Here is a 16,666-nt window from a genome sequence, read left to right as displayed (position 1 = left end):
CTGAAAAGGAATTTCAAGGAAGTGATGGAGAGAATGACCAAGAGAAACTTAATGTGAGCCTATTTACAGTGAAAATGCGAGAATTAGAAATCAACCGTTTCAACTCTTTCACGTTTTGAGAGGGAAATAGAAGTGAAACGTTTAGATATAGAAGAAATGAGACAGGGAAGAGCGAAAAAGATAAGAAAAGGCCCGATTAAGAGAAGTAATAGAGAAAAAAAGGCAACATGAATTTGAAGGGCTAAGATTGTGGTAGAAGTGAAACCAGTCGTTTCAACTCCGTGCAGAACATTATAATAGTGCCAAAATTCAACGAGAAGGCAGCCAGTACTCCAAACAAAGAGCCAAAAGTGATTCCATGCACCCGCCAAAGCCCCCTGTTTATGAATGAAAAACGGTTTACACAAGACTCGCAATTGATTTTATCCGAACACTTCCGGAACATGTGCTTCACTGACGAATTTTGTTCGAACCACATCGCTGTAAATGTTTCACCCACGTACTACAAATAATCTCAAACAGAACCTAAACACCTATCCTAACCTAACCTATGCCTATATATGCACAATATGTTAATATATAACTAAACTTGTATTTGAGAACATTCCCGTTTTGACTGAACAGCGTATAAAAAAATTATGAATGCGTTTCTGGGGTCGACCGCTGGATGTAATGGACTTGAGTCGAAGACGGGTTGGAGAAGGTGGTGTCCAAGTTCTTTGTTAACTTTCGAGACGGTATATCTATCATTGGACTACCAAGAGACAATTGGGCAATTAATATCCAACCAATGCTGACTTGGAAGGCCCAAACAGTGCACTCCACACTCTCAGTGACTCTAGTGATTATGACGGTGTCAATAAGGTGGTGCTGATGGCTTATCAGTTAGTGCCTGAAGTATATAGGCAGAAGTTTCGCAACATTAAGAAGACATCAGAGTAGACCTTTACGGAGTTCGCGTGTATTAAGGAGCGGCTGTTTTACGAATAGTGCGCGTCTCGGAAGGTGGAGACAAAAGAACTGGAACAACTCGTCTTTTTAGAAGATTTCAAAGAGTGTTTGTCCGGTGATCTGAAGACGTACTTGGAGGAACAGCAAGTAGAGACTTTGGGTGCTGCAGCCACCATGGCTAAAGAATATATTCTAACCCATAGGCCGTCTACCAGGTGTAATACGAAGAGCTACTCCAAACCATTTTTGAACTATGAGCCGGAAGAAAAGATCTTCCCACGTGGTGCTGTGAAGACACCCCAGGTAGTCCTACGAGACACATAGTGTGTTGGACCTATGGGAAGAAATAGCACATAGTTGTTAAGTGCAAGAGCAGAACAGTTGACGACCTGCAGAGGGAGGTTATGCTGGTGAGTTGTGTGACTCCAGGAGTAGAAACACATTATGCACAAATAGAGAGAAACCAGGATTCTTTGCCCCTACACTTTGCAAGGGTATGTGTCGAGTAACCAGACTGGCAGGTCTGTAGTGATTCTCAGAGATAATGAAGCAGCCCAATCTCTGATTTTGAGGAAGGAACCCGAGGAAGTGTCTACAGATGGGAAACAAAGTGGTATTTTAGGTGGGGGTCCCCTCGACTTTGTACGTTGCCCTCGTAGTAGAAGTACAGTTGGAATCGCAATATTTCAGTAGCAAGTGTACTTTGTCAGTAGTGGATCATCTTCCTGAAGAAAGGATAGGTCATACTGGCCAATGACTTGGCTTTGGGGTTGGACAGTAGCCATCTCATGGTTGTGGACGATCCGGTTGAAGAGGTGGTAAGACCTATAGCAGCAGTACAAAAGAGGCCCCAGGCACAGACGCAGTTGAGATTAAACGACTTGTTTCACCTTATACCTACCACACAGGTTGCTGACAGCACTCCATCGAACTCTCTGGACTCTACTCCCAAACCGAGGCACTGGAATCTAACTACTAAGCTGACTCGCGTAGCGAAGGGTCACCAACGACCCCTCATAGACTTAATACAACAATGTAAGTCCATTTTCAGAGCTGCTCCAAGTCTGACGTCCGTCTTGAAACAAATTATTCTGGAGGAAGGTGCAAGACCGATCAAACAACATCCCTATCGACTCTACCCCCTATTAAAATGTATTATTTCATGCCCGAAACGCTTTGCGTAATAGTGGCTTTAGGCATTGTATGTACTAGCTATACCTATAAGTTAAACAATCCTTGTAAATATTTATTGTATGTATGTACCTTACCTAAATAAAATTGTATTGTATTGTATACCCCCACAAGAAGGTGGTGGTAAGACGTGAGGTAGACTATATGCTCCAACATCACCTAATCACCCAAAGTATTAGTCCATGGTAATCCCCTGTTTGGCTTGTACCTAAGCCTGGTAATGAGCATATATTATGCATTGATTATGCATTGATTTCAGGCAGATCAACAAGGTCACTGTAGCAGAAACTTATCTCCTTCCGAGAATAGAAGGAACAGCAAGATAGGAACAGAGAGGATATAATCTCGACATTCAAAATACAGAGTGGAATAGATAAGGTGGACATGGCTAGCCTTTTCAAATTGAGAGGAAGCAGGACACGAGGACACAGGTGAAAGTTGTAGACGCAAATGAGCCGAAGGAACATAAGGAAATGCTCATGCCAGTACGGGTAGTTAACAAGTGGAATGCTCTAAAGGAAGTTATGGAAGTGGTCTCCGTCCACAACGTTAACACTAAATTCCACAAAGAATAGTTAAGTTGTAAAGCCAAAGGTACAAGGCTGTTAGCTAGGGCATATAGCGCTAATCCTCACCCCCACCCCAACCTCACCCCTTAAACACAGATAGATAAGCACTGTTAGGTAAGTGAGCCTATGTAACTCTCATATCTGTACTCGCCTATTTATTCTTGCTGGAACGAGGTCTAGCTCTTGGAACCAGCTTTTCTAACCACCGGTTGTGTAATGCAAAGATTCCTGATCTACTTCTTTATCTTACCTGCTTTTGAAGATATGAATGGAGTTTGCCTACACAATCTGATCTTTTAGTTAATTCGATTTTCCCACTAATCTTACACTAAAAGAAAACTTTTGATTATCTCTCTGACTCAACTGATTATCAAGTTTCTATCAATGTTCTACTGGAATACATTTTGAACATTTACTATTTTCTTCCACTGTGTCAATCCCCCTAAGTATTTTATACATGTTTGTCATGTCACCCCTTTTTCTCTCTCTCCTCCTCTCTCGCGTCGCCACGTTTAGTTCTTCCAGTCTTTCTTCATACACTGTTACAGTGCTTCTTTCGCAGCTCTGGGACGAGTCTCATTGCAAACTTCCGAACTTTTTCAAGCTCCCTTATTTTGTTTTTGTTTTTTTAGATGGGGGCTCCAAGACTGGGCGGAATACTCTAAAACTGGCCTCACATAGGCGATAAAACGTGACTTAAAAACTCCTTATTTAAATTCCTGAAATATGTTCTGACTTCTGCCAGAGTTGACCATGCAGATGACGTTACTCTACTGTTTTATGAGCCTTTGGAGTCAGGTTTGGTGTTATGTTCTCTCCCAGATGTTTCTTCTCTAGTTATATGGAGGAAGTCTTCCTTCATCGAGTATAGTCCTTTCGGTCTCCTGACCCTTGATCTCATGCCCATCACCTTAAACTTGCTAATGTTGAACTCTAGCAGCCATTTCATGGACAAGCTCTGTAGCTTGTTTAAGTCATCCGGGAGAATCTTACAATCCACATCTGTCTCAAGTATTCTCATTATATTCGCATCGTCTGGAAACGTCGAAATATATGACTTAACTCCTGCAAACAAGTAATTTACATATATGAGGAATAGAATGGGTCCCAGCCCATATCTTTGAGGTACCCTGCATGTTAATCTAAGCCAGTTCGACTTCTCGCCCTTCAAAGTCACTCTCTGACTCCTGTCTGTTTGGTAATTCAATACCCATATTAGTACGTTGCGTCTTTTCTATTTTATTCAAGTAGATTGGCACCACATTTGCTTTCTTCAAACATCTGGACAATTCTTCCTTTGTAAGTAAATCATTAGAGATGAGTGCTAGAGGTAGGTTGCAAGCCTGTGTGGCTTCGTAAACATCCATGGTGATAATCTATCAGGCCCAGCAGCTTACGTTACATCTAGTGATGCTAGTTGTATTCTAACTTCCTCCACAGTTACATCAATATTTAATAGTTTCTCATTAGGGGATGCTTCCTCATCCAGCTCCAGGAGCAGTTCAGGCTCACGAGTGATCACTCCATGGAAGCTGGCATTGAGCTTCTCACAAATTTCTGTATCATTCTTTGTATATCCTCCTCCCCCCTTTTCGTAACCTGTTCACTTGGTTACTGTCTGTCATTTTCCTTCTTAACTGGCTATGTGGGAGTTTCGATTGTTCCTTTACATTGGAGTCAATTTAATTTTCATGTGTGCGTAGGTTTGTGTGAGTACTCGCCTAGTTGTACTCGCCTAGATGTGCTTGCGGTGGCTGAGCTCTGACTCTTTGGTCCCGCCTCTCAACTGTCAATCAACTGGGGTACAGATTCCTGAGCCTACTGGGCACTATCATATCTACATTACGACTGTGTATGGACTCAGCCTCCACCACATCACTGCCTAATGCATTCCACCTGTTAACTACTTTGACAATGAAAATAATTATTTCTAACGTCCATATGGCTCATTTGGGTACTCGGTTTCCACCTGTGTCCCCTTGTTCGTGGACCCCCATTGTTAAACAATTTATCTTTATCAACCCTGTCTATTCCTTCTCTTATCTTTGAAACTTCCCCTTGCTCTAATGTGAAGACCTGGAACTTCTTATTCAGTTCCTCGCACACTTCCTAGTAGTTTGTAGAGAATCTGTCAGTCCCTATTCTCAATTTCATTACCTGTTTCTTTACTGTTGTTTTTTTCCTGATGCTGTGCAGCAATTTAGGTTGAGTCTTTGCCTTGCTTCTGATGCCATTTTTGTATTGCCCTTCTGCCTCTTTTCTCAACCTGATATATTCATTCCTGGTACTCTGATATCTTTCTCTGCTGTGAAATATCCTGTTATTTCTATAGTTTCTCCACGCCCTTTTAATTTGTTTCTTAACTAGCCTACATCTCTGATTAAATCATGGGTTTCTCATCTGAATTTCGTTGTTTTCCTTTTGGACCGGGACAAACTTGTCTGCTGCCTCCTACACTTCTGCGTGATGTAGTCCATCATGTCTTGGGCCGTCTTTCTCCTGAGCTCTGTTTCCCATGAGTTATCGTGTGTGTGTGTGTGTGTGTGTGTGTGTGTGTGTGTGTGTGTGTGTGTGTGTGTGTGTGTGTGTGTGTGTGTGTGTGTGTGTGTGTGTTCGTTCTTGCGTAGTTGTGCTTCCGTGGATTGAGCTCTGGCTCTTTCGTCCCGTTTCTCAAATGTCAATCAACTGATGTACGGGTTCCTGAGTCTAGTGGGCTCTATCATATCTACATTTAGGACTGTGTATGGAGTCTGCTTCCACACATCACTTCCTAATGCATTCCATTTGTCAACTTCTCTGACACTAAAAAAGTTCTTTCTAATATCTCTGTGGCTCATATGGGCACTCAATTTCCACATGTGTCCCCTAGTGCATATGCTCTTTGTGTTAAATAAACTGTCTTCATCTATCGTATAAATTTCTCTAAGAATCTTGTTTTTGGTGATCATATCCACCCTAACTCTTCGGTCATCCAGCGAAGTGAGGTTTAGTTCCCCCCTAGTCTCTCCTCGTATATCTTGAGGTTATCTTGAGATGATTTCGGGGCTTTGTGTCCCCGCGGCCCGGTCTTCGACCAAGCCTCCACCCCCAGGAAGCAGCCCGTGACAGTTGACTAACACTCAGGTACCTATTTTACTGCTAGGTAACAGGGGCATAGGGTGAAAGAAACTCTGCCCATTGTTTCTCGCCGGCGCCTGGGATCGAACCCAGGACCACAGGATCACAAATCTCGTGTGCTGTCCGCTCGGCCGACCGGCTCCCTTCGTAGCTCATACCTCTCAACTCTGGTACTAATCTGGTGGCAAGCCTCTGAACCTTCTTCAATTAAGTCTTGTGATTGACGAGATACGGACTCCATGCTGGAGCTGTATACTCCAGGATTAATTTGGCATGTGTGATATACAAGGTTTGAATTATTCCTTACTCGTTTCAAAATGCTATTCTTATGTTAGCCAACCAGGTATATGCCGCTAATGTTATCCTCTTGATATGGGCTTCAGGGGGTCAGGTCTGGCGTAATATCAACCCCCAGGCCATATATGTGCCTGGGGGTTGTGTATATGTGTATATGTGTACATATGTGTACGTCAAAGTATCTCTGTGTGAGTGGGTGGGAGTATACATATGTGTGTGGAAATAGTAATGAGTGAGATGCAGTTATTCGGTTGGTCATAAATTCGAAGATGAATAAACACCTGTTACTGGAAATATTTGAACAACATTGACTAATGTTACGGAGCTTCCCCTCCGTAACATAACCACTGAACTGCATTGCTGGGGTGCAGAGATATTAACCCAGCTGACGACCTTATGATAGTAGAGAACCACAGGTGAGGAAGAGGGACCTGTCACCCCTTTTGTTACCGTGGGCAAGACTCGGAGGAAGTGCTGTTGAAGGTAAATCCGAGTCTTCCTTCAATCTTCCGTGGGGCAAGGCTGAAATTGCTGGTAGACGTTCTCCCATGGTTGACTGAAGGGCTCCCAGGGCGATCAGTGGCACCCGGGTGGTGGGAGCATAGACCTGTGGAGGTGGACATAACGTGGTCCTCATCTTTGGGACCAATAGGCACTATTATGACACATGAGTCATACAGACTGACCTGTTTTCCCCTGAACACCTAGCTGCCCACCCCCTCATGTAACACTAATGAGAAGGAAGGAAACTATCAGAGGAAAGTGCCAAACCATTACGACACTGGGAAGGGATCGGGATAAGGATTTGGGATGGAACGGGGGAAGGAATAGTACCCAACCAATTAGATGGTCGGGGATTAAACGCCGACCTGCAGGAAGCGATACTGTCGCTCTACCGTCGAGCCCAAGTAGTTGGGCTTGTCTAATGAGTGTTTTTATTTTTTATGAGGGTAGAAGTGAGTGTGCTTTGTCACTCATACAGATGACTGGTGCCGACAGGAGTGTGAGGAATTGCTGCTAAAGTGCTGCGAGAACTTCGACTTGATCACGGTCTTCGACATCAACTCCACCGAGGGCATGGACAAGTGTATCCTGCAAGCACTTCTCAAGTACAAGGGCAAGTAGAGTACTCGTCTTCAAACCTTATACAGTCAAAGATAGTACTTGAAAATACATTATTTAAATTGAGTGTTAGGTGATTTACAATAATTTGAACGGACAATCAATTGAACAATTTAGTGTAGTTTCAAATATTTAATGTATTTGTTTATAGTTTAGAGTAGCTCACTAATGCTTAGCATAGTTCACATATACTGTGATAAAATATATAAGATAGATACAAAGCCGAACTCTCATGGGAGACATAGGATTTTGGTGTCTCCCATTTCCCTCCCATGATGGGAGAGATATGCTCCAGTAAGATTTGGGCAATAAGAATATCTTGAAGTATGGAAGGAATAAATACTGTATAGAAATATTGTGTATGGGAGAGAGATACTACAACGGGGAACAGGGAGCATCCCGTGATGTCAGTCGTGTATGGGGAGGGTAGCCAGGCTGGGTGGTGTATTGGGAGGGTAGCCTGGTTGGGTGGTGTATTGGGAGGGTAGCCTGGTTGGGTGGTGTATTGGGAGGGTAGCCTGGTTGGGTGGTGTATTGGGAGGGTAGCCTGGTTGGGTGGTGTATTGGGAGGGTAGCCTGGTTGGGTGGTGTATTGGGAGGGTAGCCTGGTTGGGTGGTGTATTGGGAGGGTAGCCTGGTTGGGTGGTGTATGGGGAGGGTAGCCTGGTTGGGTGGTGTATTGGGAGGGTAGCCTGGTTGGGTGGTGTATGGGGAGGGTAGCCAGGCTGGGTGGTGTATTGGGAGGGTAGCCTGGTAGGGTGGTGCATTGGGAGGGTAGCCTGGTTGGGTGGTGTATGGGGAGGGTAGCCTGGTTGGGTGGTGTATTGGGAGGGTAGCCTGGTTGGGTGGTGTATTGGGAGGGTAGCCTGGTTGGGTGGTGTATGGGGAGGGTAGCCAGGCTGGGTGGTGTATTGGGAGGGTAGCCTGGTTGGGTGGTGTATTGGGAGGGTAGCCTGGTTGGGTGGTGTATTGGGAGGGTAGCCAGGCTGGGTGGTGTATGGGGAGGGTAGCCTGGTTGGGTGGTGTATTGGGAGGGTAGCCTGGTTGGGTGGCGTATTGGGAGGGTAGCCTGGTTGGGTGGTGTATGGGGAGGGTAGCCTGGTTGGGTGGTGTATGGGGAGGGTAGCCTGGTTGGGTGGTGTATTGGGAGGGTAGCCTGGTTGGGTGGTGTATTGGGAGGGTAGCCTGGTTGGGTGGTGTATTGGGAGGGTAGCCTGGTTGGGTGGTGTATTGGGAGGGTAGCCTGGTTGGGTGGTGTATTGGGAGGGTAGCCTGGTTGGGTGGTGTATTGGGAGGGTAGCCTGGTTGGGTGGTGTATGGGGAGGGTAGCCTGGTTGGGTGGTGTATTGGGAGGGTAGCCTGGTTGGGTGGTGTATGGGGAGGGTAGCCTGGTTGGGTGGTGTATTGGGAGGGTAGCCTGGTTGGGTGGTGTATTGGGAGGGTAGCCTGGTTGGGTGGTGTATTGGGAGGGTAGCCTGGTTGGGTGGTGTATTGGGAGGGTAGCCTGGTTGGGTGGTGTATGGGGAGGGTAGCCTGGTTGGGTGGTGTATTGGGAGGGTAGCCTGGTTGGGTGGTGTATTGGGAGGGTAGCCTGGTTGGGTGGTGTAGTGGGAGGGTAGCCTGGTTGGGTGGTGTATTGGGAGGGTAGCCTGGCTGGGTGGTGTATGGGAAGGGTAGCCTGGTTGGGTGGTGTATTGGGAGGGTAGCCAGGCTGGGTGGTGTATTGGGAGGGTAGCCAGGCTGGGTGGTGTATGGGGAGGGTAGCCAGGCTGGGTGGTGTATTGGGAGGGTAGCCAGGCTGGGTGGTGTATGGGGAGGGTAGCCAGGCTGGGTGGTGTATTGGGAGGGTAGCCAGGCTGGGTGGTGTATGGGGAGGGTAGCCAGGCTGGGTGGTGTATGGGGAGGGTAGCCTGGTTGGGTGGTGTATTGGGAGGGTAGCCAGGCTGGGTGGTGTATGGGGAGGGTAGCCTGGTTGGGTGGTGTATGGGGAGGGTAGCCTGGCTGGGTGGTGTATGGGGAGGGTAGCCTGGCTGGGTGGTGTATGGGGAGGGTAGCCTGGTTGGGTGGTGTATGGGGAGGGTAGCCTGGTTGGGTGGTGTATGGGGAGGGTAGCCTGGCTGGGTGGTGTATGGGGAGGGTAGCCTGGTTGGGTGGTGTATGGGGAGGGCAGCCAGGCTGGGTGGTGTATGGGGAGGGTAGCCAGGCTGGGTGGTGTATTGGGAGGGTAGCCTGGTTGGGTGGTGTATTGGGAGGGTAGCCTGGCTGGGTGGTGTATGGGGAGGGTAGCCAGGCTGGGTGGTGTATGGGGAGGGTAGCCAGGCTGGGTGGTGTATGGGGAGGGTAACCAGGCTGGGTGGTGTATGGGAAGGGTAGCCAGGCTGGGTGGTGTATGGGGAGGGTAGCCAGGCTGGGTGGTGTATGGGAAGGGTAGCCAGGCTGGGTGGTGTATGGGAAGGGTTGCCAGGCTGTGTGGTGTATGGGGAGGGTAGCCAGGCTGGGTGGTGTATGGGGAGGGTAACCAGGCTGGGTGGTGTATGGGAAGTGTAGCCAGGCTGGGTGGTGTATGGGAAGGGTAGCCAGGCTGGGTGGTGTATGGGGAGGGTAGCCAGGCTGGGTGGTGTATGGGGAGGGTAGCCAGGCTGGGTGGTGTATGGGGAGGGTAGCCAGGCTGGGTGGTGTATGGGGAGGGTAGCCAGGCTGGGTGGTGTATGGGGAGGGTAACCAGACTGGGTGGTGTATGGGAAGGGTAGCCAGGCTGGGTGGTGTATGGGAAGGGTAACCAGGCTGGGTGGTGTATGGGGAGGGTAACCAGGCTGGGTGGTGTATGGGGAGGGTAGCCAAGATGGGTCCTTGTGGTATTCACTAGGCGCCAGTGTTACTCACCAAGTATCTTTGTTACTCACCAGGTACTTGTACACGCCTATTTCTGCCTACAAGATCGTGAATTGGCTCTTGGATCTCGCATTTCTAGCCGTCTGTTGTTTAAAACAGGCGGCTGGAAAGGCTTTCTGCTCTATAATACATAGTTTTAAGGATATGACTAGTGTTTGTTTCCAGAACTTGTTCCTTTAGCTCACTCAATTTCCCCACTATGCTAAAAGAAAACTTTCTAATATGTGTAAGACTCGTACGATTTTTCAGCTTCCACCCATGTCCCCTTGTTCTGTTGGTGTTCCATGTGAACATTTCGTCTATTTGCACTCTGTCAATATCCCTAAGTATTTTGTTTGCTGCTATAAGATCGCCCTGCTCCCTCCATTTTTTCTATCGTTGTCAGGTTTAGTTCCATCTGTCGCTCTTCGTATCCCTTCCCATGCAACTGAGACTAGCCTCGTCGCAAATTTCTGTACGTTTTACAGTTTCTCAAATGTGTTTCTGCTCCATCTGGATGGGGGCTCCATGAAAGGGCTGCATACTCTAAGACTGGTCTCATGTAGTATAAAGCGCTCTGAATGCCTCCTTACTTAGGTTTCTGAATGACGTTCTAACTTTGCTGCGTAGAGTACGCTGCTGTCGTTATGCGATTTAATATGTGCCTCAGGTGTTAAATTTGGTGTTACTTGCACTCCCAGGTCCCTTTTTTTAATCATCCCAGGAAGGTAATTTCCCTTCATTGTGTACTGACCCTTTTATTTTCTGTCACCTAGTGCAATTTCCAAAACTTTACTGGATTTCAAGTCAAGATTTGTAGTCATTTCTCTTACCATCTCTGCAACTTGTTAAAGTCCTCTTTGAGGATCCTACAGTCCTCATCTGTCATAACTCGTCTCATTATTTTTGTGTCATGCTTGAACACTTAAGACTCGACTCCTGTAGAAAAGTCGTTCACGTATATTAGAAATAGAACTGATCGCAGCACCGATTCTTGAGGTACTCTACTCGTTACGGTTCGCCAGTCCGACTTCTCGCCCCTGACTGTTACTCTCTGGCTCCTGCCAGTTAAGGAATTCCTAACCTAATTTTTCGCTTACTCCCGCCTGCCTCTCAAGTTTGAGTAACACTCGCCTGTGCGGTACTGTATCGAAAGTTTTTTGGCAGTCCTGAAATGTAGAGTCTGCCCATCCTTCCCTGTCCTGCCAAATTCTTGTTACGTTATTATAGAATTCTAGAAGATTTGTTAGGCATGATTTTCCTTCTCTGAACCCATGTTGGCGTTTGTTTACGTAACAAATTTACCCCTAAAGGGTGTGACCAGTCATAACCTGATTATTAGCGCTCTGGTTATGACGCTTCATGAGCGATTGGCATGGGCTCGTATCCTGGCTGGGGAGGATTGATTGGGTGCCAAACCTTAACTGTAGCGAGTTGACAGATCGTATTGTGGGGCAAAATTAGGATTAAGGACCTACCAGAAATGCAGTGCGTGATAATGGCTTTATATGAATGTAAGAACCCTTGCATAAAAAAAAAATATTCTTTAAAGTTCTTTTCAGGGTATACTGGTCAGTGATACTGGTCTGTAGTTAAGAGCCTCTTCCCTCTCTTTTTTTTGAAAATTGATACATTTGCCTTCTTCCAGCAACTGAGCAACTCTCCCTTCGTAAGTGATTAATTATAGATCCTTGCCAGAGGCACGCTGAGGGCCTGTGCTGCCTCTTTTAGTATCCACAGTGATACATTGTCTGGTCTAACTGCTTTAGTTACATCCAGTGTTGTTAGTTGTTTCATTGCCCCCTCTACTGTCACCTCTATGTTTGTAATCTCTCATCTTGTCATCTCCTGCTCTAACAATGGGAGCTGCTCAGGCTTGATTGTGAACACTCCACTGAAACTGGCATTCAGTACCTCACAGATTTCCTTGTCACTTTCTGAATATGCCCTCTTCTGTTGTACATAGTCTTGTCACTTGGTCGGTCACCGACATTTTCCTTCTTTTGTTCTTATATGACTGTGTAGTAATTTAGATTGTCTTTTCACTTTAACTGCAATATCGTTCTTATAATTCCTTTTCTATACGCTCCTTATATTAATGTATTAATTCGTAGCTCTGCTCCATCTAATCCTATTGTCCTCTGTCCTTTGTACTTTCACCACTTCGTCCTACTTCTCATTTTTGCCTCTTAGCACACACTATTAAACCATAGGTTTTTATATTCCCTCCTACTCTTTTCTTTATTGATGATATTAAACTCTCTTCGGCCTCCTTGCATTTTCACTTGACAACGTCCTTCATATCTGTATCCTCATATCTGTACAGGGTGAGCAACATGTGTTACTTACCACGTAACTATTCTCACCTAGTTGTGCTGGCGGAGGTTGAGGTCCGGCTCTCATTAGGTGTTACTCATTAGGTGTCATTATTACTCATTAGATGCCTTTGTTACTCACAGGTGTCTGCTACTCACCAGGTACCTGAACTCGCCTAGTTGTACTCGCCTAGCTGTACTTGCAGGGGTTAAGCTCTGGCTCTTTGATCCCGCCTCTCAACTGGTGTACAGATTCCTGAGCCTAATGGGCTCTATCATATCTCTATTTGAAACTGTGTATGGAGTCAGACTCCACCTCATCACTGCCTAATGCATTCCATCTGTTAATTACTGACACTTTAGAGGTTATTTCTAATGTCTCTTTGGCTCATTTGGGTACTCAGTTTCCACCTTTATTTCCTTGTTCGTGTACCCCCCATGTTAAGCAGTTCATTTCAATCTACCCTGTCAATTCCTCTGAGAATTTTATAGGTAGTAATCATGTGTCCCCTAACTCCTCTCAGTGTTGAGATGTCGGACAACCTGACACAATTTACTAATATTAAATACAATCTGCAGATAATATTGCTGGGATGAATAAAGAAGTTAACCCATAGAAAATGAAGCCTATAGTTGAATTTTCCGTCAATAGAAAATGGGATATCATTGCCACATCGCTGTTAAAATTACCAGCTATCCTGTAGGAATCATTCTTAATACAGCAGTCTTTGGACAGTTAACATTATAAAAGTATCTCACTTTAATCAACTTAGTGTAGACTAGTCTACAACTAGGGTAGACTGCAGTGTAGAAACCTCCGTTCGTTTCCGTGGAACGGAAAGGAAGCTACTCCAAGCCTGCACTAAAGAGGCACCCTTCATGAGTCCAGATGGGAAAATGTTTAAGCAAGTAGATGGAGTCCCCATGGGTTTTCCCCTAGGTATCCTGTTTACTAACTTCTACATGGGTACCATCCAGCAGAGGTTCTTAGTTGACATGGACTTGAGACCCGCCATATACTGCAGGTATGTTGACATTTTTAGGCAGGAACCTGATATCAAATGTCTGCAGGAGCTGAAGGAGGCATTCGAACAGAATTCTGTGTTGAGTTTCACTTACGAGATGGAGAATGATGGGAAGCTGCCCTTTCTAGCAGTAACAGTCCCGGAAAGGAACGGAGGCTTCCACACTGCAGTCTACACTAAGGAAACAAACATAAGAATGTGCCTTAATGCCAATAGTGACTGCCCAGTCAGGTACAAGAGGAGTGTTGTCAACGCTTACGTCGACCGGGCTCTCGGCCACAGCTCAGGATTCAAGCAAGTCGATGAAGAACTCTGTAGGGTAAGGCAGGTCCTAGTCAACAACGGCTTCTCTAACGGTTTTGTTGAAGACGTCAAATAAGAAAGATGAAACGCAATGCAACCGCTGAAGAGTAAACTAACACAATACTTGTATCCCCTATTAGGCTGTTTTACAGGAACCTCTTTTCGACGGCTCATAAAATGGAGTAAAGGGTCCTGAAAGACATTATTGAAAGGAACGTTATCCCTACAGACAAAAATAAAAAATACAATTGACAATTTATTACAAAAACAAAAAAAAACTCCACAGACACCAAACACAATGCCCTGAAGGAAACCAACGCTATGCCTTCAAATGCCCACTTGGGGACTGTAAGCCCCAAAGAAGTCAGTATATAGGCAAGACAACAACGTCTCTTTTTAGGCAATTAACTATGCACAAACAACAGGGCTCCATCAAGGAACATATAATCTCTTGTCACAACCAGACCATCACCAGAGGAATCTTAACAAGCAACACAGAAATCATTCACCTATATTAGAAACATGATAGGGCAGAGTTCAGAACCATGTGGGACTCCGCTGGTGACATCATGCCAGTCAAAGGTCCTACCCCTCGCAGTAGCTCTCTGCTTCTTGTTGCTAAGTACTCCATTATCCATTGGAGCATCTTACAACTTACTCTAGCTTTTTTCTCCAACCTATGCAACAGTCTCTTATGGGGTACTGTGTCAAACACTTTCTTACAGTCCAAGAAAATACATTATGCCCATCCTGCTCTTTCTTGCTTAATGCTTGTTTCTTGTTCATAGAATCCTATTTAACCCGTGAGACACGACTTACTATTACTGAACCCATGCTGGAGGTATGTTACAAATTCTCTTCTCTTTAGAGGTGCTACCAGCCTGTTTCTCACAATATTCTCCCTCACCTTTGCATGGTATACAAGTTAAGGACACTGGCCTGTAGATTTGGGCTTCCTGCCTATCCCCCTTTTTGGTATACTGGGACTACATTAGCTATCTTCCATCTCTCTCTGGTATGGGTCCTGTTTCCAGTGACTTAGTATACACCATGAATAGTGGCAAGCAAAGTGCTTCTGCCCAATATTTTAGCATCCATGGTGAGATTACATCAGGTCCAACAGTCTTAGCCATATATATCTCGAGCAGACACCTCCTAACATCATCTTTGTTAGTTTTAGCATATTCCAATGCTGCTTTGCTTATTGCCACTGCTTTTTGTTTTGGGACCTATCCTTGTTCTATTGTGAAGACCTCCTGGAATGTCTTGTCGAGTTCTTCACACACCTCTTTATCATTCTCTGTGTATCCATCCTCTCTCTTTTTCAATTTCATCAACTGATATTTTATTGATGGTATCCTCCTGATGTGGCTGTATAGCAGTTTTGGTTGGGTCTTACCTTTGTTTACTATGTCACCTTCAAACTGCTTCTCTCCTCACACCGAGGTATCCATTTCTTGCTCTCTGGTATCTCTCTCTGCTCTCTGGTGTCCTGTTGTTTCTGTAGTTTCTCAATGCCCTTGTGTTTAGCCGCTTTGCTTCCTTACATGCCTGATTGAACCACGTATTTTCCCTCTTGCTTTTCGTTTTTTTTTCTTTCTGGGCTGGGATAAACCTGATTTCTACCTCCAAGTACTTCTGGGTGATGTAGTCCATCATGCTATGTACAGACAGCCTCTGAGGTCTGTCTCCCATGAGACATTTCCTATCGGAAATTTTCTAATCTCATCATAGTTTCCCCTTCGGTATTCCAGCCTTTAACTTTTTGGTCCTTCGTTGGATGGGTTATTCTTACTGCAATCAGATATTAAAATGTTAGGACACTGAACAATCATTCATATCACGGGTTCTGATTCGACTTTCCTAGTGTCTGATTCGTTCAGGGTGCATAGTAGTTGAAGTCTGGCTGGTTTATCATTTCCTCTCATTTTTGTCTCATTGCCTGCTATGTAGACTCTGTAATCTTCCAGGCCTGGAATGTCCATCTCATCGAAACTCTGTGACTTCCTTAATATCAGGGCCACTTTTCTTTCTCCTCATCCCTTACTCTTTCCTTACTACATAGTAGTCCTGCGGGAAAACCACAGTTGTTATGATGCCTGAGAGTTTAGTTTCAGTGAGTGTTATTACATTTGGGTTTTCTTCTAGAGTCCATTCTCCAAGTTCGCTTGTATTATTCGTAATCCAATCTATGTTTGTATTCTTTACTTTGACACTTATTTTCATCTGTCCATCCTCACTTACTCTTACACTTGCTGGCTGTTCCACTGGTGCTGACAGTTGTTCCATGGACTTGGCTGCAGGGATGGGGGTTGGTGTGCTGTGCAATACCTGACATTTGTTCGGAGGATTCTGGGATGGGGCAAGGTTCAAGGAATGGAGAAGAGGAGAGGGCTTGGAGTGGGGGAAAGAGGAGAGGGGGGATTGGGTTGGCACTTAGGGGGGGCTGGAGGGGTTGGATTAGGGAAAACTACTATCAGGTGGAAATTGAAATTAAAAAAAGTTTATTGAGGTAAAATACACACAAAGGGATGAGGTAGCTCAAGCTATTCTCACCCCGTTCAGTACATCGTGTTAATACATACATAGACACACATCACAAGCAAATAAACGTATTACCGAACATTCTGAGAGATAAACATATACATTTCCTCCTTTACACAAGTATTAGGTGGAAGGTAGGAGTAATGCTGCTCTCTCTCTGGGGCTTCAAACTGCTTCTGGTATGTTCTTCACTTCCCTCTGGGATTGTAGTGTTTGGGGCCGTGGTTGTTGGAAATTTCCAACACTAATAAACTACTATTGTATTATGATACATCATCATTATTATATGCTAACTACAGTAGTTACTAATTCCACTAATGGTAGTGTCGACATAAATTAACCATTTGCACTGCGTATTAAT

At 45.3% G+C, this 16,666-nt stretch overlaps 1 protein-coding gene across 1 annotated transcript in view; it reads left to right on the top strand.

Moving 5' to 3' along the window:
* The window catches only part of LOC123770920 (transient receptor potential cation channel subfamily M member-like 2), a 317,900-nt gene that overhangs the window by 123,657 nt on the left and 177,577 nt on the right, over positions 1 to 16,666 (top strand). The window contains exon 10 of the mRNA XM_069306032.1: positions 7,125 to 7,242. Within this exon, the coding sequence (XP_069162133.1) occupies positions 7,125 to 7,242 (118 nt within the window). The remainder of the gene's footprint in view (positions 1 to 7,124; positions 7,243 to 16,666) is intronic.

Source organism: Procambarus clarkii, chromosome 56 (genome assembly GCF_040958095.1).
Source record: "Procambarus clarkii isolate CNS0578487 chromosome 56, FALCON_Pclarkii_2.0, whole genome shotgun sequence".
NCBI classification, from domain to species: Eukaryota; Metazoa; Arthropoda; class Malacostraca; order Decapoda; family Cambaridae; genus Procambarus; species Procambarus clarkii.
Note: the sequence above shows the minus strand (reverse complement) of the source record. Positions and strands in the feature narration are given on the sequence as shown.